Raw genomic sequence first — 24,338 nt, 5'->3', positions numbered from 1 at the left:
AAATCCAAAGTTGCAGGAATTTGAAAATATCTGCCATAAGTTTGCCCAAAAAAGATTTGCAGACAAACTTGTCATTCGACATGAAGTGGTAAACACAGTGTACAGGTGGTTAATTAATTATTGGGAAAAATTGTGAGTTGCAATCTGAAAATTTACTGATTTTTAAGTTAATACTTAAGTACTGTAGTACATAGGTGCTCCAGAGTAGCTCCATGTGCAGTAATGCCAGACTCAAAGAAAAGGAATCTGAAGACACCTCCAATGAACCATTGCTTATTTTAATTGACACAATTGAAATGAGCCAAAGGTCAAAACACTCCCCACACAAAAATGAACCTTTTTACACCAGAAATTGCCAAAAGATGTCACATCTAATACATGTACATGTAATAGGGTGACATTTTCACAGGCTGGTTGTATGGTGTTTGTAGAAAACAACAAAAGTGAAATAAATTTATTCTTTAAAACAAAGCAATCATTTAAGACACCAAATATCAAGCACATCTCAATATTCTCAATGATTGAATTCATTGTTTTAAGCGAATGTTAAGAAGTATTTTTTGGTGACTATTAAATTTGAACTTGTCTTCTGTGATTTTGTGTATACCCCAAAATTAACCTGTAACTTAAAACAAGCACGTTGCCATATACCGTATATAGGCCTGCATTGAATGATGGTGGATCATTGATGAGGTTTGTTATAGAGAGACTAAGTCAGCAAGTCTTAAAACACTCAATGTGCTGGTGATTAAAACAAAAGTATTGATCAGTTTGTTGATATAAAATGAGTCTGTTTTTTTTAAAAGCCTACCAAATTATGAATTCTTGAAGTCAATAATGGATCATTTGTGAATTAAAGTCTGCATGGTGTATATTTAACATACATGTATATCAAAACATAATCAGTGCGTAAAGTTTATTACACAAGAGCTACAATCCGAGATTTGATAAGACATTGAAGATTTAATAAAAAAGTTTAAATGCATGGAAATGAATGGTTACATTGTGTTATTCAACTTGGACTTGTTATTGCAACATTATTTTCATGGCAAAACAAAAACTGCATCATGTGATGGATATTATTGATGCAGCGAGTTACTAAAACGGAATTATGATATGGACGCACTTAAAACTAGATTGCACAGCTTAAAGTATGTGGACATTATGTAATAATAATAGTCGGATTTTATAAAGCGCTTCATACACCCAAAGGGCGTCTCAGAGCACTTCCACATTACCTCTTAAACCATCTCAGCTCCCTGGGGAGTATACTGCCCATGCTGCCAAATACGTAGTGCACTACCATGACTTGAAGCTAATCAATCACAATAGCAATCTCCCTGCCCTCGCAGGAACCCATTTACCTCTGGGCGGAGAGAAGCTTTTATGGTTAAGTGTCTTGCTCAAGGAAATGAGTTTCACGACCGGGATTCGAAAACCTACACTGTGCTGAACAGAAACACCAGAGCTTGAGTTGGGTACTCTTTTCCACTCCGCCATGACACCCCTACATGCACAACCAGGCTGCACTACTGCTCTCAACTATTCATGTAACTTGACTCCTCTGAATTCAAACCTTAGCAAAAACATATGTCAGCTATTTTGCAAAAGGTTACAATAGCACCACAACAAAATACTTTTCTTTAAAAATTAGAATTTTTGTTAACTTTCCCGAATGCAGTTTATTTTTTATGTCAGATATTTCTGGAGTAATGGATATTGAAGCACCAAGTTAATAATGAAAGTACTTTGATCATGGAGTTTGTTAATCTTATAATCACAGATTTGAATGCCCAGTCTTTCACTATCTCCATATAATTTAAATTTCAGTTTGTTCAACAGCGTTTACTAAAAACATCTCCAGTCAGACACAGAAGCTGAGATGTCACATCCCTGGCCTTTATTAAGAGAATGTGCACGATTATTTCATTTTACATGAATCAATAGAAACTTGGAAATTTGTCACATAGAAAATATGAAACAATTTTGAAAAGTCAGTTATCACACCTCAGAGTCCTCCAAGCCAACGCTTTCTCAATAAAGAAAGTATTCCTACATGTTCACATTTGTCATCAGTAAACTATATAGTTCCCTGTGCAAAAGCTTCACGTCTTACTTCATATAGAAAACAATACAATTGTCATGTACAACAGAATATTATATTTAACATGTTTAATGACAATGAAGTTCTAATTCCTCAACTGTCTGTAGACTAGTGTCATCATGTGAACAAAATAGTCAGCTGCAGATTACCATAGTTGTCCCCTGATGAAAGGGTACATGTGAGACATCTCCCATGTTACACTCATGTCTTTGCTTGATTCAGACTATTAACAGCTGCAATATCTATCATTATTATACTATGGGTACATTTGATTTCAATGAGATTCACTGCCATATCACATCGATCCAGTGACATGCATTTTTTCACACAGGGCAATTTGAAGGCATTTGATGATGTCGCAAAGCACTAAACTGTGGCACCAACTTTTCGATATAAAAAGTTCTTAGTAAAAGCATTTTAAATTTAATTGTTTTCATGACAAATCAATTTCCCATCATGAACAAATTCATAACACAGGCATGAAATTTCTTCATTGATAAAAACAGGATAACCGACAAAGTTTCTATTTGCTGCTGCTGCTGCTGCTGCTGCTGCTGCTGCTGTTGTTGTTGTTGTTGTTGTTGTCGTTGTTGTTGTTGTTGTTGTTGTTGTTGTTGTTATTATTGTTGTTATTCTGAAAATCATGTGGACATTTTTGGTTGATAATCCTGATTTTTTATCAAGGAAGAAATTTCATGCTTAGCAATTTGTTTGTGCTTATAAGCTCTATGGAACTGGCCCCAAGTCAAATGGGCCAACATTATCAGATAATAGTCGTGTAGTACATTCTGGTTATCCTGAAACCTGGAGAATGCTGAATTACTACCGAAACTTGTCCGAGTCCGGATACCCACTGACATACACTGTATGGCAAACCTATATATCACAGACACATGTGTATAGGACAAAATGGCAACATGAATTATAAGGCACTTGTACAATTTGTGTTGCATGCCATACACCCAAACTTTGTCAGTTTGTCAAAACATGTCCAAAAGGAAGTTTCATAAAATTGCCACGCAGGCTCATTACAAAAATGGTACTCAGACAACTGATTTGCGTGGATGCGACTCATTCAGTATTCTTCTCCGTGCATGTTCTATTTGAAACTACAACAACCACAAAGTAAAATACCAATATTATTATGTTATAAAAACAGTCAGATAATTTGCAATATTGCAATAAACAACAGCATTTGTTATTTTGTTTTGACAATTTTAATTCAAGTTTAAAGAAAAACAAAACAAGCCTCATAAATATATTTCTTATCTCATTATTATTCACATTATACAAGTTACCACAAATATATATAAAAAATAGTGCTATCTATCTTTATGTTGGGCACACATTTGTTTTGTATGTACAAATGTACATATTCTTTTAAATCCCACTTTAATTCAATATACCAACTAGAGACGATTGTATAAATATTTGCATGCACATAGAGACAAGACATTTGTCCACACTGCAGTTGATTTCACCAAACTCTTCCTGACTTAGGATTAATCTTAGGAGCTAGGACGGGTTCAGTTCCGTATTCAAATACGTAGAACCCATCCTAAGTTAGGACGGGTTACTCGTCCTAACTCGAGTTAGGATTAATCCTAGGGTTTCGTGAAATCAGCCGCAGGTTTCTGAACCCATGTAGCAATTGCTCCTGCTGAACCTCAGATTACAACCTCTATGGAGATAGGATTAGACTCAGACTGCATCCTGCAAGAAGTTTAACACAGGATTTACAATTACCCACAATTGTTAAAGTGGCTGTCTTAATGGGCCGAATAAATAAAAACTAGCATTTGCTTTTACTATACTTAAATCCTTATAAATAAAAGTAAGCCTTAATATTGCTAGTAATTGGTCAAACTAGTAGGTAATATCAATGCTTGAGGGACTCTTCTTATTGAGATGTAAATAAAACCAACATTTTACTATTACCTGATAGTTTCACAAGATACTGGGCTGTATAAAGGCTAGCATTAACAAATTTCAATTAGTTTAAGATCAGGCATGAGAATTTGCCCAAATCTCTATTTAAAAATAAATGTTTAATGGAAAAACAACATTTACTTGAACGGATTAGTAAATGGTCAGAGAAAAGCACACTAGTGGGGTATTCAGGAGTATAACAATAGAGGCATGGACTCGCAGATCAATAGCGATTAACTGAAATGCAGACGGGGCAGTTTCCACTTAGTCAAGTTTTTGATGGTGACAGAGGCTATGATGAGAAAACAGCCAGCCTCTCCACGCCAGAGCTCCAAAGTTTGGTACTTTTAGAGCAATAAAGTACACAACAAATTTATAAGTAACATTTATAGTTGGATCATTAGGCCAAGGGAAAAATAACCCTTTAATACTGACCTGATACCGAGTCATAATTATATGCAACACTGTTGTGTAAGTAAAATCTCAAGCTCCTCATACAGTAGCTTGTAAAAATACAAGTAATTGCTATAGTATATTAGTACAATATCGTTTTTATTTATATGTCTATAAGTGAAAGGTAATCCCGAGCAAAATGTTCATGCCTGATCTTTTACTTTTCAGTCTTCTTGCTAATGCTGAACCTTCAACTTGATAAGTAATTGCTAGTTTTTATTTATTCGGCCCAATGTGTGTTGACTTTAAACCATTCATTTGCCACAGTTATGTGTTTCATCAAGTCAGAGCAGCCATTTGCCATAGAAGTACAATGCTTTAAGATAGATAGACCAATCAAATTTATAAATCAGTTCAATTTGTTTAAAGGCGGACACAACTGGTAATTACTCAAACTAATAATTAGCATAAAACCTTACTTGGTAAGAAGTAATTGGGGAGAGGTTGATGTATAAAACATTGTGAGAAAGGGCTCCCTCTGAACGTACATGTAGTTTTCGAGAAAGAAGTAATTTTCCACGAACTTGATTTTGAGACCTCTCAGAATTAGATTTTGAGGTCTCGAAACCAAGTATCTGAAAGCACACAACTTCGTGTGACAAGGGTGTTTTTTCTTTCATTTTTATCTTGCAACTTCGAAGACCAACTGAGTTCAAATTTTCACAGGTTTGTTATTTAATGCATATGTTGAGATACACCACCTGGGAAGACTGGTCTTTGACAATTACTAACAGTGTCCAGTGTCTTTAAGGCCTGTACTGTGTTTTCAACCAAATTTTTATTTTATTTTTTGGGGACGGGAGGGGGTGTCTTTTTTTTTATAATCAGGTATTGCTTGCATTTTGTAGTTGCATCAACACCATTGGTCGAAAATGCCCCTGTGGTGTGAAATTGAACTCTTTGCATATTTATTGCCTCCCAGTAATGACAGAAAACACCAGTACTTACCACTTTGAATTTGTCTGTACTACACATGGCTTGAGGCAAACCCATTGTCACAGTGACGTATCTATTCGCCTCTCTTAATATTTATGCATGAGGTACGTCACAATTAGTCACAATGCTAACCAAAAAACTTGCAGCCACTGCAAGTGATGGGGGACTTGCACCCATAGCCTCATTTTGGACAAGAATTATGACGTCATGCATAAATATTAAGAGAGGCGTATAGGGCTTATAGCCCTGACATGCCACAAGGTTTCCAGGGTAGAAAAGTTACTCCATCCATCATTTGCTCTTAATTCTTTGAAAGCTATTAACTTCACCCCAATTTACATTAATACGGTTGAACACATTTTATGTTATCAGAACTTGGATGTCAAGTTTTTTCTTTTATTTAAGTGACATTTGCTGCATTATCACGCATGTGCTTACATGCGCAAACACACACACTGTCACATATACCTGTGTGACAATGTTCAACTTTCAATTCTGTACTTTTTACATGTACTAAGATTTGATGCAGAGAACAAAAATTATAATTGAAGTTAAAAGAGCTGGCTGTTTTACAGAGGTGCTGAGTAATTTTTGCATCTATAATGTACAACAGTGTACTCAAAAGTTGACATATTTTTAGGAATAAACCATTTATATTTTCATTCATTCATTTTTCAATGATATCCTTCTACTTGACTTATGTATTTTAAAATAATACATTTTAACATAACTGTTGACATATAACAATTTAAGGCAAACATCAAATCAAAATGTTTGCCTTGCCTTACAACAAATGAAGTTAACCTTTCTTTTTTTCCATGAGTTTAAATTGATTTACTGTGAAAACATATTTCAGAATGTATCTAAAACTATCTGTTACCTTAGTGCTGACAGTAGTATAATTGAAACTAACATCATTTTGCAGCAATCCATGTAACAACCCTGATAGAGGTCAATATATAACTGCAGCAAACAGCTGGTTCAGTCGTTTCAACATCCGTAAGTTGGGGAACCAAAGATCTACATGATTTTCATGCATACATGTATCTAAGAACAAATAAAGTCCTGTGAGATTTCTAGACGCGGTGAATTGCTTAGCTGATCATAATGTTTTGACAAGCTATGACAACATGGCTGTTTATAATGCTTTGACAAGCTCTGACAACATGGCTGGATAGTTTTGTTCAATACTTAATGATGGTAAAGTTAGCATTTTATCGCCATCTTTCACTGCTACAACTGATAGATGTGAAGAAGGTCCAACACTCTGTCGATGTGATTCAATACTCAGTAGTGGTAAGAGCCCATCTGCCACAGCATCTATCAAATATGGATCTTCACCAATCACATGCTTGTGATGCGACTGTGAACAGTCTCTCTTAGGTCTGTGAACAATCAAACAGTTAGAACTTTTATTCATCAATACTCCAATAAATACGTAGCAAACCTACTGGCCACTTGCATTTAGTCTTGAGTAAGACAGCTTGTAACTGGAATGTTATCTTGGACTGGTACTTTCAAACATTTCAACCTTGGCTGTTTTTACTACTCTTATCCAGCATGTCTATTAACTTGATATGAATGAATGCAGATGTTGGGTACTTGTTCAGTCATGTCAGTAGGCTACTCAGTGCACAGCTTGAGTGTCTAATTATTTTAATACTTCATTGCAAAGGTACGACAATCAGTGTAACACCTTTGTGTGTTTTTCACAAAAATGTGTCACATTTAGAACCTGAATGTATTCATTCTCTCCTTTTCACTGCTTTATCAATTTGTTATGTTTTGTGTAAAAGAATCATGAATGTGTTGACATTGAGGTGCTACATATAGGTAACTTGCTTTGTAGGTGACAATGTGAATGGGTTTCCTAATGACAATCAGAAAAACAAAACAAGGTTAACACAATACAATAAAACGTCAGGATTCGGAACAAATAAAACACTTTTGGACCCACTAGAGACCATTTGTCAGACTGCTAAAATGATTTGACTTCTTCTTATCAGCTTACCTTCCTCTTTTGATTGATGAGTTTACGTTACTTTTCTTGTCTTTTTCTATTCCATCAAATAACTTAGCAAGAAGGTTGGAACTTGTTGCAGATACTCTTAGGATCCTTCTAGCTGCAGGTTTAAGTTGCTTGGGTTTGATACGTTCCTTTACAAGAGTGTCTGTTTCTCCCTCTCTGGATGCATCTTGTAATGTCTCAACTGATCTGCAAGTATCTTGCCTATCAAATTGTGAATGTGTTTTTTGAGGTCTCTCTAACCGTTCACATTTCACCACTGATTTGCTTTGCTTTGCCTCTTGGTCTGATGTTGGTGTAACTGGCCGCACATCTGGGTGGAACAAATTAAAATTGTCAATAGAATAAAATTGTTAAACATAATCCATAATATTAATTTTGGTTTTTACCCATACACCGATGTGTGTTAGCACTGTATACTCAATACTTTCCCGAGTCCTGTGAAAAAATATCACAGGCATGTTACTCGGGTGGGATTCGAACCCACGACCCTTGCAATTCTAGAGCAGTGTCTTACCAACTAGACTACCGAGGTTGCCCGGCAGCTAGAGGCAGTTCGAATCCTATGTTTTGGCAGCGGGTACCGCAACGATATAATAGATGTTAAGACACTGCTCTAGAATTGCAAGGGTGGGTTCGAATCCCACCCGAGTAACATGCCTGTGATATTTTTTCACAGGACTCGGGAAAGTACTGAGTATACAGTACTAACACACATCGGTGTATGGGTAAAAACCAAAATTACTATTCTTTAACATCAATTATAATCCATAATCTTATTGAAGAAAGATAGCTTAGTTATTTCAACGTTGTGCTATAGGTAAACAATTTTGACAGTTACCAAACTTCAATTTGACATAACCTGATCATGTGGGGATGTATTATATGTGATGTAAAGACCTGGAAACTAGCGAATAAGTGGCCTCTAAACCTGCATATATTTTGTACATCTAGTGTTTGCGCTTTGTGCTTATCTTAACATGCATTTAAGTACACGTTGAAACTTGTAAATAAACCCATATTATGTTCATATATGGTCTTCTCTTGTTTAAATTTAGCAGGGCTCACAGTTTGACAGCAAAATGTGGCCCTTGTATGAACATGAGTTAAAAAAAAAAAAAAAAAAAAAAAAAAAAGTTTATATTTGGGAATAACAGTGCTGAGCTGAAGACTAGGTCTTCACTACGTAATTTTTATGACCTAGTTTTTGGTTGGTGCCTGGCCGCTGTGGACCACGCTGATGCTCTGGCTTGGTCTGTTAACAGCGGCCAGGCACCAACACGGTTAAGACCGGGTCCTTACACTATTATTCCCTAATTATTTCATTACAGCAGGCTTGACAAGAATATAACTCAATATGAAAACAAGTGTTTTCCTTTACACATGTGATAAAGCATTGACAAAATGAAGCTTCAATTTACAGCAGATTCGACTCAAACCTACAAGATTCCTACTGCAAGCATGGTAGAGAAGATGTTCCAAAGACTGAGACCAGAGCAGCACGGTAAATTACCTTTAAAAACACAATTTAATTCTACCATCAAGGATGAGAAACGATGCGTTGAGTTTTGCCAGAGTATATTGAACGATATTCAAACTCACTTTTGGGGGCAGTCACTACCCCTAGAAAGAACTACATTCATTTAATATGACAATGACATTCGTTTTATGTTTTGCAAAACAAGACTGTTGCACACTGATGACTGTATCAATAAACAACCACAGTTTGTACTGTAAAGAAACATCATTGCAACATAGACTCATAGCAATTCCCAAGTCCAATTAATTATATGACATACATGTAGCTACTGACTTAATTGCATCCAAGAGTTAACAAAAATAGCACACTGCCTATCCTGGTCAAGTTTTAATAAGGGATGAAAATATGAGCATCTTGCCAATACAAACTGTCTGTGCATAATACCCTCCTGCTAATAAGGTCATGTGGATTTTACTCTACTAGAGCGGGATCCAATTCCGGCCTCGACATGAGGGATGGAAATCAATAGACAAATGTATTTTCCTAATGATAATTATAATTATTAGGAAAATACATTTAATAGTAATTTAAACAATAACAAATGGCATTTAAAACGCTCTACTTAGTATAACTAAAGCACAGCGCTAATTACAATAATCCTTAAAGCCATTGGATCCTTTCGGTACAGGAAAAAAAAAAAGGTCACAGATTTACAAATAATTTACAGGGTTTACAGAAGGTAATAGTGAAAGACTTCTCTTGAAATATTAGTCCATGAAATGCTTTACTTTTTGAGAAAACGGTAAAACAATATAAATTCTCGTTAACGAGAATTACGGATTTGTTATAAACACATGTCATGACACGGCGAAACGCGCGAAAACAGGAGTGGGTTTTCCCGTTATTTTCTCCCGACTCCGATGTCCGATTGAGCCTAAATTTCCACAGGATTGTTATTTTATATATAAGTTGTGATACACGAAGTGTGGGACTTGGACAATACTGTTTACCGAAAGTGTATAATGGCTTTAAGTACATGAAAATAAATAAATTTAAAATGAATTAATAAAATGAAATGATAGCCACACCTGTAAAGCAATAAACTGATTAGTGAAACAGCAGATTCAAAATGATTTGAACTTGTATGTTTACTTGCTACGATGTTATCAATGTATTATAAGTGAAATTCACTTTAGGGTTTTTAAAAGCAGGGTTGTTTTTTATGTGTGAGGGGCGGACATCAATAGAATTTGAAAAAATAGGCCTAGACTGCCTTTTTTCAACAAATTCAAATATTTTATTGAAACTTAAAAAAGTTATCAACTTAATTCGTAGTAATTATGAACAATGAAAAGCTGCTGCAACACTTGATGAATTGTCAATGCTTGTTATTGAGCAGCTTTTTACAGCCAAAGGCAAGAACTCTCATTTGCCAATACATAGTAATCAGATATCAGGATTTCATAAAGTATTATCAATCTGTCCTTGTGAGATGTGATGAGCCAATTACAACGATTTACATCAAGATGTTGATCATTTCTACAATACAATGCGAAAATAGACCATTAAAAAACCCAAACTTACCTGTAATTTCAGCAATACATGGTTGCTCTGTTTTAGAGACGGGTGGTAATACAGTATACATTGCTCCAGGGGGTGCTGTGTTGACTGTATTTGGTTGTTGCCAAAAGGACTGTGGTAAGGCTCGTAGTTTCATAGGCAAAGGATCTGAATAAAAATAAGCAGTCAGTGGTCAAGGACTAAAAGAGCTTATTGAACAAATATTAATACAACAATGTCATATCCCCACACCTTAAAATTATCAACAAAAAATACCCCCCCCCCACCCCCATAAAAAAAGAAGGGGGAAAAAACATAAAATTAATAAATAGCCTAATAAATATTATTCAGTAGGCTATTTATTCATATGGTTTAATAAAAACAAAGTAATAATAATAATAATAATAATAATAATAGTTGGGGTTAATCTTTGAAACTGTTAAAGTGATAATTGTTGGTGCATGACAATTTGATATCTCACTCCAATAAAGACAAAACCATCAAATGTTTTGTTCTCAGAAACTAGTTTATATTCATGTTGATTCTACACGTATGGGGATATGGGGTAGGCCTATATATGGGGTAGGCCTATGTATAGGGTAGGCCTATATATGGGGTAGGCCTATGTATGGGGTAGGCCTATATATGGGGTAGGCCTATGTATGGGGTAGGCCTATATATGGGGTAGGCCTATGTATGGGGTAGGCCTATGTATGGGGTAGGCCTATGTATGGGGTAGGCCTATGTATGGGGTAGGCCTATATATGGGGTAGGCCTATGTATGGGGTAGGCCTATGTATGGGGTAGGCCTATGTATGGGGTAGGCCTATATATGGGGTAGGCCTATGTATTGGGTAGGCCTGATGAAATTAAATTTTTCATTTTTAGTGCGCTTGTTTATGTCAGATGACTCAAAACTAGGGTTTATTAATTATATGTTACCCGAGTAACATGCCTGTGATATTTTTTCACAGGACTCGGGAAAGTACTGAGTATACAGTGCTAACACACATCGGTGTATGGGTAAAAAAAAAAAATTAATATTCTTTATCCACGATGCAAATTTAACATCTATTATAAACTAGGGTTTGGCGATTAAACCATAATCCAAATTCCTTAATTTAAGCAAAGCCACATTGAAACTTACAATTAATGTTTAAACAAAAGAGGGGGAAAAAAGAGACATTATTTTCTTGTTTGAGCTCGAGTCATGATGTAAATTACAATTTGGCTTGGACTCAAAAGAAAAGCTCCTAAATGGTTTTATATTCTCTTTTTTTTTAAAAGAAGTCACAAGTACTGTTTATGGCTTAGGAAAAAAAAAACGAAACTTTTCAGAATATTTGCATACATTTAAAGGCACCTGGAAATAGGATTTTTTTCTTTTAAACATAAGAGTATATGTTTATTAACAATAAAACAATTTTTTGAGTAATTGTTTGTCACGATTTATATGTTAAAAAAATTAATTAAGTGCTTGGGGGTTGACTCCGCCTACCCCTTTTGTGACGTAGGGAAAGGAAGACTTTGCCTCGATCAAACAAAGACCCCCCTCGATGCGTAGATAAACACACGTGCAAAAGTACATGTAATTTGTACGACGTGAGTTTGTACGCTGCGAAAAAGGTTTTTTTTCTGGCATTTTTCCGGCAATGCCGACCAGGTGTATTGCTGCTGGATGCAGCAAAACAACTAAAGATGGGGTCAGTCTTCATCTGTTTCCTGCAGATCCCAAGTATAGGCGGTTGTGGGCTGCGAAAGTCAGATTAGCAAAGTGGTCCGGTCCGACGTTTTTTTCAGCGCTATGCAGCGAACACTTCGAGCCGTCGTGCTTCGAATCCGGGATACACCACTCATTTGACATGACGAGAAGAGCCATTCTTAAACACGACGCCGTCCCAACAATTTTTCCAGCTAGTGGGAAGTCGAAGAAGGTATCTGAAAGACGTGACGAACCCAGAGGAGCATTTGCTAAACGTGAAAAAATTCGGGTAAGTTTGAACTTTGAGGGTATGTTTTTAGCTTTTGCCAAGTGACACGATTTTTTGTTGGTATCGCATGCGATTCACCGTGTGTGCAGGTCCTATGTGACCATCCGCACATTATACAGCAGCCATAGTGCGTGCGTGCAGTCTGCTCCGTGGCCGTATTTCTATAATAATACGTAGGCAGACCCACATCTTACAACCCATTTGGTCACTAAAAAGTCGCATAGTTAAATAAAAATAGCAGCAATAGCTTTTGTAAAAACCACTAGGCGTTCAACATGTTCAAGTTTCAATGTACGTATGTGTGTAAAATCGTGTCTAAATTTGTTTTGATGTGCCATGTTCCCAGACGTAATGTACGGGGGCCTGACTACAAATTTTCTCTTCAAATATCGCGCCTTGAATTACGTCATGAACAGCGCCCTCTCGGGTCGGGGCCTACTCGTAAATTTGTAAATACAATCAAAACTAATATTTTTAAACCTTAACTTTTTATTCACATTCCTCTCATAAAAACACATATTTTAGTGACAAAAGCTTTATTTAAAAAAAATACCACTTCCAGGTGACTTTAAATATATAGAGCAATCATTGACCTATACATGCTACAACAAATGTCCGTCTTGAACAATATTTTTGTTTAAAATATTTTAAGACATGATCTGGCACTGGTGACCTAAAACTGTTATTCTACGAACCAGCATGGCTACCTCTACCTACATTGAAAGAAGTAGACTGTGTTTAAAAATTTACTGTTTACAAAATGACAAATTGTACATCTTATCATGAAGCCTTTAAACGGCATGCAGATCCTTGTCATTTGACTTAAAGCCATTATACACTTCCGGTAAACAATATTGTCCAAGTCCCACACTAAGATTCGTGTATCACAACAATTATGATACAAAATAACAAACCTGTGAAAATTTAGGCTCAATCGGTTATCGGAGTCGGGAGAAAATAACGGGAAAACCCACTCTTGTTTCCGCACATTTCGCCATGTCATGACATGTGTTTAAAATAAATCCGTAATTCTCGCTATCGAGAATTTATATTGTTTTAATGTTTTCTCAAAAAGTAAAGCATTTCATGGAATAAAATTTCCAGAGAAGTCTTTCACCATTATCTTCTGTAAACCCTCTAAGTTATTTGTAAATCTGTGAACTTTTTTCTTTCTTTTCTGTACCGAAAGTGTATAATGGCTTTAAGGATGCATCATTCATCCTCCATTTTGAAAAGAACAGTGTCTAACATGTATACTACTGCCTCAATGCTTTTACAATTTAATATCTCAGGCTTCCTAATAATCATTTTCGGCCGTTCATTATAACGAGGAAGGTTGTGTCATTAGGGTCAAGGTTTGGGGTCTACTTGTACAATGTACATGAATAATTCTCTGTCACTTGAAGGGATTTTTATAATTTTCAGAGAATTAGCGGTTGCCGAGTTTGTGTGTGTCTATTCTGTGTTTGTTTTTAAGGAAAACACAATATTTGCACAACTGTAGACATTGCACATTTTAAAATAGCAGAAAAGATCTGATAAATATTCACATCATAAAACAATTTTGAACAACAATTTAGCAATGATGTCACTTTGTAAAAAATGTTAAGACATTTGCAAATGACAAATTTACATAACATGAAAAATTAACCAATGAAATACAATTTTCTTTTTGTTTTTATCTCATGAATTATTACTTTAGAAATGCCTGCATGCTATTCATATTCAACGTTGACCATCACCACAAGAAACCTATTTTATACATGAAAGAAGGTTGCATAGCAACAGTTGCTATGGCATCACAATAGTGTTTCTGCTTCATTACACGGTTGTACACACTTAGTGTATGGTGCAATACAAGCATCAGGACAAATCTCCATCATGGTAATGAAAATGGATTTTTGGATTTTGTATCAATTGGTCATCCGTCCTCTGTACATCCAAACTACACCTTTTAAAATGTGGGGTGCATTCATTTTGTCAAACTGAATACGGGTTGGAAAAATTGCTATATATTACAAAGATGTGCCTCATTTGGCCTCAGTGAGGGTACTTTTCAATTAATGTTTTTACATGTATTCACTTGTATTAATTGATGTGGTTTCAACCATTTGTACGTATCTGCTTATGTCATTCTGTCAAATAATCTTTATATTTTTTAAATAAATGTATATTGTATATTTCTCTTAATATTTGTATGGAGCAGGTCTACTGTTGTAATTGCCTGCAAAGGTTGATTAAATTTTTTTGAATTGAACTGAATTAGCGAGTGTATTCATACATTGTGTAAAGGGGATCTAGCACTAGGGGCCTCAGTGAGTGCATTTTTTAGCGAGTGCTTTCATTGTGTATAAAGGGGATGCATTTAATAGTCAAGAATGCACCAAATTTGTCTTTTATAGGCCATAGAATCTATTATTATTACTTGAGACAGGCTACACACATGTAGGCTAGTCAACATTAACCAATAAACATTGACAAACCTATTGAACAATCTCGACGTAATCAATATCAAATCAAGATATCGCTGCATAACAAGGTTTGTCAAAATTCATCTTGCTATCAAATAATAGCCATCGTCGGGTTATAGGACCCAACGAAAACAACACTTTTATTTGGCTGTGTCCAATTGGTTTTATATTTAAAAAACCCGTATTTTAAGCCCTTTGGCCTTTCGCTTTCAGTAGTGGAGTCTATCCAAAACCTGTCAACCAAAACTGGAAAAAGTCAACTTTTTGTTGTACACGCACATTGAATTGATAACAACAATTATGTGTGTTAGCCGAGTTTGTAGGGGTGGTTTTTTTTGCTAAATCTCATCACATATCTAAGATACGCCATTATAGACAATTAATGGCGCAATCTGAGTGCGACTGGGCAGAAATTTAACCTAATTTGATTCTTTAAACAAAGCTAGTCAAATCAACTTTGGCTCGTTCCTCAAGGAACTGATTTAAGTTAAAAAAAAATTCAAATCCTCAGTGCATTTGTTCATTTCAAACAAGTTACGTCCCGCACATTTTTACATAATTAATTTTTACTATGATATAGCAAATGGATACTCCTACAACTATGCGATTTCGCTTTGCTATCATCTTGATAGCGAAACGAAATCGCATAGTTCTAGGAGTAGCAAACGGATACATGTACATGAATGAAACACAAACTTTGGTTCCATCAACTTCGTCACACAACCCAAATCTACGACAGCAGTTTTTTTCAAGCATCTCATTAGTTAGACATTTTCAAATCAAAGACTCTCTCACTTGAAGTACTTCAAATATTCACCCATCCCATCCACACAATACGCATTTATGCGTCTTTAGAAAAAAAAAATTGCGGGCTCCAAACTACAGTCTGTACAGTCCTTTTTATGTGTCGAAGATCAACAACTTAAAGTGTTTTCTTTTTTAAGACCCCAAGGCCAAGTTTACATCCCAGGGGTCGATTTCACAAAGAGTTAGGACTCGTCTTACCTCGAGTTAGGACGAGTAACTCGTCTTAACTTGGGATTAATCTTAAGGTCCGCATGCTACAGTGCAGGGTTGGGACTCGTCCCAGACCAAGTCCTAAGATTAGTCTAAAGTTAGGAAGAGTTTTGTGAAATCGACGGCAGGACAATTTAAAATGTTCATGCATGACTACATTTAATTGAATGCTTACCCTTTTTTGTCTTTTGTTTGGCCCTGCTCTGTGGAACTGAAGAGAGTTTATTGCTATTGCTGTTATTATTGTTTTTGTCCCTTCCAGAATCTTGGACATCTGGACAAAACAAAGTGTCTCTAGGAACAGTCATGGCAGCATTCTTTTTTATCTTTTTTTTCAACTTAACAGAGCTGCAAGTGCGTAACTTCAAGGCCTGGATTTCTTGAGCATGATGCTTAAATCCAGCTGGGCGTATGTAGATTGGACCACTAGATGTACTACTGCACGGTGATGGTGGTATATCTTCAAGGTCAGAGTTCTCCCCCTCAGATGAACTTCCACTAAGTGGAGCAGAAGGTCCTCTTTTTACTGTTAAATAGCTAGCCGGGGGTAGCACTTTTGCCATGATGAAATTTCTTGGTGAAATAGTTTTCTTTAAAGTGTAAGTAGCCTATAACACTGTGACTGTGTTCACTTTAAAAATCAACATATATCATACAAATTGCAAGTAATTCCTAGCAGAATTGCAATATGCTTCATGTACATGTACAACACATAACTGTAGTTTGGTATTTCAATGTCATTTGTAAGAAGTCCGAGGACAATATTGCATTGTAAAAACAAAGAAAAGGTATTCAGATCAGCCAGTAGCTAACTAAGCATACTGGACTGCAATTGCTTGCACTTTTTATGCAGCTACACTGGACCTCCTCAATTGAAATACACTATTTCAAATAATTACATACAAGTGAAGTACAACATTGATAGCTTTTTAATGCCAATATTTTTTAGTGCAAACTTTTAAGTCACCACACGATCAGGTGGTGGTAAAAACAACTGAATATCCAGTGCATACATCCCACGGAAAAGGTTGTCAATTGGAAGAAGAGCAGTGCAGCTTGCATACGACACCGCCAACCGCAACAGCCCTACAATACAATGAGCTCCTTGTTCTATCCATCATGACATGAAAGACAAAATCATGTAAACTTGAGCATGAACACTGTACTGATCGGCTGTATTACTTGAAGCTGTACGTTACATCGTCACTATCGTGCAGTGCGATATCAATGCAGTTCAGTGCGAAGACGGAGTCGTAGATAGTACGGCAGTGTTGTTGATACTGTATTGACCATCCACGGTGTATCATCAAGCTAGCATTTTCCTCAGAGTCATATATACGTGAACTGACATCAACATTATATTTCTGTCCTTTCAAAACCATAGAGTAAGGACATCCTTACTCTATGTCAAAACACACACTTTGACAAAATTTCATTGGATTTTGGTACGACTTCACATTGCCAACTCACTGCGACAATGTTTTTTTCGCGGCGTTTTGTTGAGCTATAAACAGTTGTCTGTTACTAAGCACTGATGACAACATTGATTGGTAAATGGTGACGTCAATATTATTATTAGCCACACGTGTACACATAATGTACTACACCTAACGCAAAGTGCTTTGCGTTGGCTAGACTTGGGGACAAGTCGTTAATGGTCCCACGCGGTGAGTTAGTCTAGTTGTCGCGGTGCTCTCGCGAGATCACTGCTCGAGTCTCGCGGAGACAGCAGTCTCGCAAGAATACCACAAGAATCGTGGAGTGTCGGAACAACGCTATCCTATGGTGGCCCTGAAGGGACATCGCACATGGCAAATATCTTTGCAAATATTTGCGATGTCGCAAGTATCTTTGCAAATATCTTTGCAAATATTTGCGATGTCGCAAATATCTTTGCAAATATTTGCGATGTCGCAAATATCTTTGCAAATATCTTTGCAAATATTTGTGATGTCGAACATTTTTATCGCATACCTTGTCGCATACTTTGTTGCATAATTTGCATATTTTTTGGCGAGAAATTTTTCCAGAGCCTAAAGGGTTGTTTGGGTTCCAGCCTTCATTCCATTAACATGTACACATGGGTGGATAGTCTGATACAGTCCGCGCCCGTGTTTTTTTGATGCCATTACAACTTGCGCGCACGCGGCACACCGGATAGCACGCACAGCCCGCAAAAATGTAATGCACGAAAAAAGACTATCACCACGAGCGCCTTTACCAACTCATTGTGTACATAGTACAACTCGCTGTGTACATAGTAATGGAATGAAGGCTGGAACCCTAACAACCTTCTAGGCTCTTGAATAAATATCGGACACAAATATGCAAACTATGCGAAGAAGTATGCGATCAAGTATGCAATAATATTTGCGACATCACAAATATTTGCAAAGATATTTGCGACATCGCAAATATCTGCAAAGATATTTGCGACATCACAAATATTTGCAAAGATACTTGCGACATCGCAAATATTTGCAAAGATATTTGCGACATCGCAAATATTATTTGCAAAGATGTTTGCAAAGATATTTGCGACATCGCAAATATTTGCAAAGATATTTGCGACATCGCAAATATCGTCGGTCGTACCACGAACTGACCTAACTGACACAAAATCACACATTTTCGCAAATTTGTTTTAAAACAAATTATTGACAAACTCAATGCTGTTAACATAATCAGCAAGTTTCAGTGCCTAATGTGTAATAGTTTGGTAATTACACTAATTAATATAAACGACGCATCGCTGGACTTGCCATTTTGTCTTTTCACAAAGTGACCTATCTAGATACGTCGCTTTACCAATGGTTAAACTATGCGCTACAGCGCGCGCGATTATGGCGCGCATGCAAATTTTCGTACCACGAAGTGACCTAACTGGGGAGCGTAGTATTTTCACAAAGTGACCGATCTCGATAGGTCTCTATTACGCATTGGTTTGTACACAGCGCGCTGCAGGCAAAAATGAAATTTTCATTTTCACAAAGTGACCCATCTGTTTAGGAATTAATTACTTATTAAAATAGTTTTAGGGATTAAAACACATTGATAGTTCTGTATGAATAAAGTATTCAGCTTTTTTTTCGTCATAAAATAACACAATAAAGTTGGTAAGCAGACTCCGAAACAGCAGTTTCAAAAGTAGTGCAACTTCAATCGTGATTTTCTCTGAACACGTTTTTTAAAACAGTGAACGAGTTAGGTCAGTTCGTGGTACGAACGACGATATTTGCAAAGATATTTGCGATGTGTGATGTCCCTTCAGGGCCACCATACTATCCCCACCGCGACGGACATTCTCCACAAGTGCGCTATTTATGATGCGTAAATGGCGGCGCAATTCCTTCAAATGGGTAGTTTATCAACACCTTGGTAATTACTCAAAATAATTATAAGCATAAAACCTCACTTGGTAACGAGTAATGGGGAGAGGTTGATAGTTGATGGAACATCCAAGAACATCCAAGAAGGAAACGACTAAATAAACCTTTTGTTTTTTCCCCCACCTCCCCACCCTTGATATTTTCCCTTGTGTTTCCATCTTCTTCTGGTCAAGCCAGTCCCTTTCTTTCAACCCCCCCCCCTTTTGTCCCCCATTCATTGTTTACCCCTTGCTTTTTTCTGTATGCTTTCTAACCCCATTCATGTATATCACTATTTTTTTGCAGAGTAAAATATTGTGAGAAATGGCTCCCTCTGAAGTGACGTAGTTTTCGAGAAAAAAGTAATTTTCCACGAATTTGATTTCGAGACCTCAAATTAGAATTTGAGGTCTTGAAATAAAGCATATGAAAGCACACAACTTAGTGTGAACAGTTTTTTTTGTTTTTCTTTCATATACAGTACAGTTTTCTCGCAAGTCCGATGACCAATCGAGCTCAATTTCACGGTGTGTTATTTTATGCATCATGTTGAGATATACCAAGTGAAAAGACTGGTATTTGACTATTACCAATAGTGTCCAGTGTCTTTAATTTAGTGTAAGTGGAAAGTGTTTTGAAAAAAATAAAAATTTAGATTATTGTACAGGAAAGAAGAGAAAAACATGACGATCAATCCTCCACGATTATTTGATATATTGCTACGTATTTTTTTGTTGAAGTTTCCCAATAAAACTAACCACAGGAAAGTGTATAAGACAAAGTTCGTGAACTGCAAATAAAGATGAGACTTCACATTTCCGTAAATCAAACGATAATGACATTTATTATTTCTAAACAAAAACTCAGACGAGAAAATGTATTAAGATTCAGATAGATGTTTTAAATTCAATTCATTTATAAATTCACTATATAAACCTCAGAGAGCAAGTCAAGTCGCTCCTATGCCCCCATCATTTTAAAATTCGGGTATTCGCCTATGCAAAGTAACCTGGGGAAATGGACCACTAGAGAATTTACTAAATAGATTTCTGATAAATATAGCCTTGCTCAAGGAGTCGCATTATTCGCTCCGAAAAGACGCGCCGCCGCTATACTATCTTTGTGTAAACACACCCGTATGTCCTGTGCGTGGTGCGTGCGATCACACCGCATGGCCCACCCGTATACACACTGTCACATCGTACGACTACTGTGCAGCACACAAGTTATCCGCACTCGCACGTGGAGGCCGTCAGGCCGAAAGCCTTGTCGGGTCTGTAACTTCCGGGTTTAATGTGTTGTATTGAAAAATTTCCACTAGTGGAAAAATTGGGGGGGGGGGCTCTCGGATATGCTAGTATGCAGCCATGAATATGTATATCTTTCGTCAGACCTATCAGACAACACAGGATGTGAGGCAAATGAATTATTCATTTTGACATCCAATCACGCACGCCTATCATGCTCGCTGAGCGTCCGTGGTGGTGTGTGATGTAATAATAATAATTTGGGGGGCTAATTAGCCCTATATAGGACTCTTTCTCTGTACACAGGAACAGAGTCCTAACTATTGAGGCCCGTTTCTGGGGCGGAAAAATTTCACAGCTTCATAACTTAAATTTTACTTGCAACAAGCAACTAATTTCAACAGATTCACATTCCATGGCGGCATACATTTTTCTGCGGTGGGTTTTGATCCTCATATTTTCCTCACAAATCCGTCATTTTTGTGAAATAATGCAGCTTCCAACGTTAACAAATTCCCGTTTCGATCGTTTTCTCACAGTGTTGTCTGTTGTCGTGCGTATACATTCGCGTGCAAGACGCATGATGCAAGCTTAGACGCATGAATTCTTGCTCACCGTATCTTGACTGCACAGCGTTAACAACACGATTCAAAATTTGCGCGTCGTGCGTCTTGCGTACACACGGCAGACTGTGAGAGTACGAACAAAAATGGGAATTCATTAACGTTGGGAGCTGCATTATTTCATGAAAATTACGGATTTGTGAAGAATATATGACGATCAAAACCCACCGCAGAAAAACATATGCTGCCATGGAATGTGAATCTGTTGAAATTTGTGCTTTCTTGCAGGTAAGATTTGAGTTATGAAGCTGTGAAAATTTTCCGCCCCAGAAATGTACCCTGATGTCCAGGACGTCACTGTAGTACAATACGAAAGTGTAAGGCCGCCAGGGCTAGGGGGCTAATCATCCTTACTCGCAGCTAAGAGCTGAATTGCGAAGGACGCGGCTACAACGTGTTCGAGAAGCAGGCATGCAAGGGCGCATTCAGCTGCCAGCCACATCAACCCATTATGACCACGGAGCACAGCCAAGATCGAAAGTGTTTGATTTTTTTCCTGAGGGAGGAAAGCCGGATAGTCTGGAAGACCCTCGTGGCACAGCAGAGAACCAACGCACAACTCAACTCACATGTGGCCCCGACCGAGAATTGAACCGGGGTCACCTTGGTTATAGGCGAGCGCTTTACGCACAAGCCAACCGTGCCACCAAACATGTCTCGTCTTTCGCGGGCATTATAGTAATGAGCTGACCGTGGGAACTCTTCGCCTATTTTAGTAATGAGGTCAGTGGCTTCAACACAGACCCTACAAGGCTGACGGCCTGACGGCCGACGCATGCGGATAGTGTACGGGGGCATCGTGTCGTGCGATGTTACGCACAGTGAATACGGGTGGGTTTTTATACAGCGGCGGTCTTTTTTTCGGAGTGAATAATTCGACTGCCTTGAGCAAGGCTATGATACATATTGCTTTGGTGAATTCGCTTGCAATGAAAAGTGTCTAAGATCGAGTGAAGACCGCGAGGCAATTTGATAAAACAGGAACAAAGACCACTGACTTTTTATTAGGAACAAGGAAAAATTGTGTTTTCGATCCACTCAAAATCTCACATAGAAATTGTATGGAGAAGAACCAAACAATTCCAACAAATTCAACTGGATTAAATCCTTTCAAGAATAGATTCAACAATCAAATCTGTTTTCACCAAGTGCAAAAAACAAAACGAGTTGACTGCAGCGTGGAAATATTTTAATTATTCTCTCTTCTACACTCACCACCATTATAACGCATATAAATAGATTACCGTGCGCGCTTAGAAAAATAATACGCGCTGTTACATATGAATTGCGCCTATTAAATACCCCAGACAGTTTCTCTACTCCTATTGATGGAGAGCACGTCACGTGGGGGTATTTAAACGGTTGATAGTGACCAGTGTTTATAACCGGCTGGCTTCCGCGTGTCGGCGCGCAAAATACTCACGCGGAACGCGCAATTAATAGCTTCGTAACAGCGCGTAATCTATTTCTAAGCGTGCGCGCAACCACACATCACACGCGCAATATTACTTTTCACACAAAAAGTATTTCAAACCTCGAATTTTCAACTGTAGTGTCTGTAATTAAGAGAATCAATGTGTGGTGAAGAGGTTTTCGACTAGTGGTTTAAACCTAGTCTGGTCACATGACCAAAGATTCCTCGACGTCTCTTGTTAAAAGTCTTAGGTCAGGTATAACCCACGGTTAAGAATAGAGCATGACGCAACTTGTCAGGGTCGGGGGTCATCTCCAGGGAAACCATGTCTGCACTAGTTGCGATAACTAAACCCTCCTCGCTCCCGACGGCCGCCAGGCCGGAATGTTACGAGATTATTTTGATCGGCAAATGACAATCTGGTTCAACACGTATAATTTCAAAAGGCGTCAGCAATTTCACGATGGGCCAAAAAGTCCCCTGCAGCCAAATTTGTCCGTTTCGAGAAAACCGCGTTTTAAGTTTAGCTAATTTTGAAACTACTAGTTGGTAGATTATTCGAAATTTAATCTTGGAATGTTTTACATGTCAGGGAAGAAGAGATCCCAAATCATACAAATCTGTTTCAACTTTGTCCCTAACGTGTTTAATTAATGAGTTATTATTTAAGTAACAAAATGTTCTCTTCGTGAAAACGTTACAAAACATGGTCTGCGTGCAGCGCGTCGTGTATAAACTTTTCGGCTGTTCGTGAAAACGCAAAAACCGGAGCGCCCACTTTTGGCACCGTGCCAAGGGATAATTCCACGCGGTAGAGCAATACACTTTTATGCACTTCGTGAAAACGCAATTCCGGGTGGTACTTATTTTTTGTCCTTTTAAGTTGTTGGCTCTTCGTGAAAACGCAAAAGCCGGCGCGCTCATGATTGGCACTGCGCCAGCTGTACAACCACCGCGGTAAGGTATACAACAAAAATACAAAAAAGTTTATGGCTCTTCGTGAAAACATAATTCCAGGTTCTTGAGGTTTTTGTCATTCATCAAATTACCGTAATTAAGAAACTAGACAATTTTGAGACCTATAGCTTCGTAAATAGTTAGATCCCGATCACAATAGTCAAATCCACCAAAAAAAATCAAAATCCGTTTTTTATAGATTTTTAAGGTTTTTGGCCCTTCGTGAAATTGCTGACGAGCTAGTCACCAGATTTGCCCCATTTTTACCACTTTTCAAAAATCATGACACTTAATCCTCAATCAATGTCCAATGAAAACTCAAGTCAAAACACCTTTGAGAAAATATTTTTGAAGAAAAAAGACAAAAACTTACCAGATCCCGGAGCGATTTCCCAGGTTTATATTATTTTGAACTTGTCGCATCGCTTTGCAAACGTTTTAATTAGGCACAACGCCTGCATTGGCTTTAAATAACAATAGCTGGCATAAAAACTCCTGGATCTACGGCCGACAGGACTGATATCATGACTCCATACCGACCATCAACGATACTGTCCGAATGATGACGACAACACGTTCGGAACATTTCGGATAACTTCGAAAAAGGAGGAATTCCTCCTTTTTGGTCACGTGATTTTGGGTGATACCGGACCCTAAATTCGACAGAGCCTAGTCGGAGATTTTTGGGTCTGGGAACCAGACTAGTTTAAACCCAATGAGGCCTGTTTCTTGACAATTTTACCGAGACGAAGTCGAGGTAAA

General features: G+C 37.5%; 1 protein-coding gene across 1 annotated transcript; it reads right to left on the bottom strand.

Moving 5' to 3' along the window:
• Positions 1-1,899: 1,899 nt before the first annotated feature.
• LOC139950423 (uncharacterized) lies at positions 1,900-17,493 on the bottom strand. Its single transcript, XM_071949097.1, has 4 exons — positions 16,143-17,493; positions 10,513-10,656; positions 7,434-7,761; positions 1,900-6,807 (listed from the first exon to the last, which is right to left on the bottom strand). Exons 1-4 carry the CDS (start codon positions 16,528-16,530, stop codon positions 6,561-6,563), a joined length of 1,107 nt encoding a protein of 368 aa, XP_071805198.1. The 5' UTR covers positions 16,531-17,493; the 3' UTR covers positions 1,900-6,560.
• Positions 17,494-24,338: the final 6,845 nt, after the last annotated feature.

The sequence above is a fragment of the Asterias amurensis genome, chromosome 18, assembly GCF_032118995.1.
Source record: "Asterias amurensis chromosome 18, ASM3211899v1".
NCBI classification, from domain to species: domain Eukaryota; kingdom Metazoa; phylum Echinodermata; class Asteroidea; order Forcipulatida; family Asteriidae; genus Asterias; species Asterias amurensis.
This window is presented reverse-complemented; position numbering and strand designations above follow the sequence as displayed.

Bases quoted from the DNA above. Each gene is read 5' to 3' on its own strand.
- LOC139950423 (XM_071949097.1), bottom strand. From the start codon at position 16,530: ATGGCAAAAGTGCTACCCCCGGCTAGCTATTTAACAGTAAAAAGAGGA. The intron at 10,657-16,142 runs GTAAGCATTCAA...ATTTTTATTCAG, and splicing joins CAAACAAAAGACAAAAAAGG to ATCCTTTGCCTATGAAACTA. The intron at 7,762-10,512 runs GTAAGTTTGGGT...TGTTCCACCCAG, and splicing joins ATGTATTGCTGAAATTACAG to ATGTGCGGCCAGTTACACCA.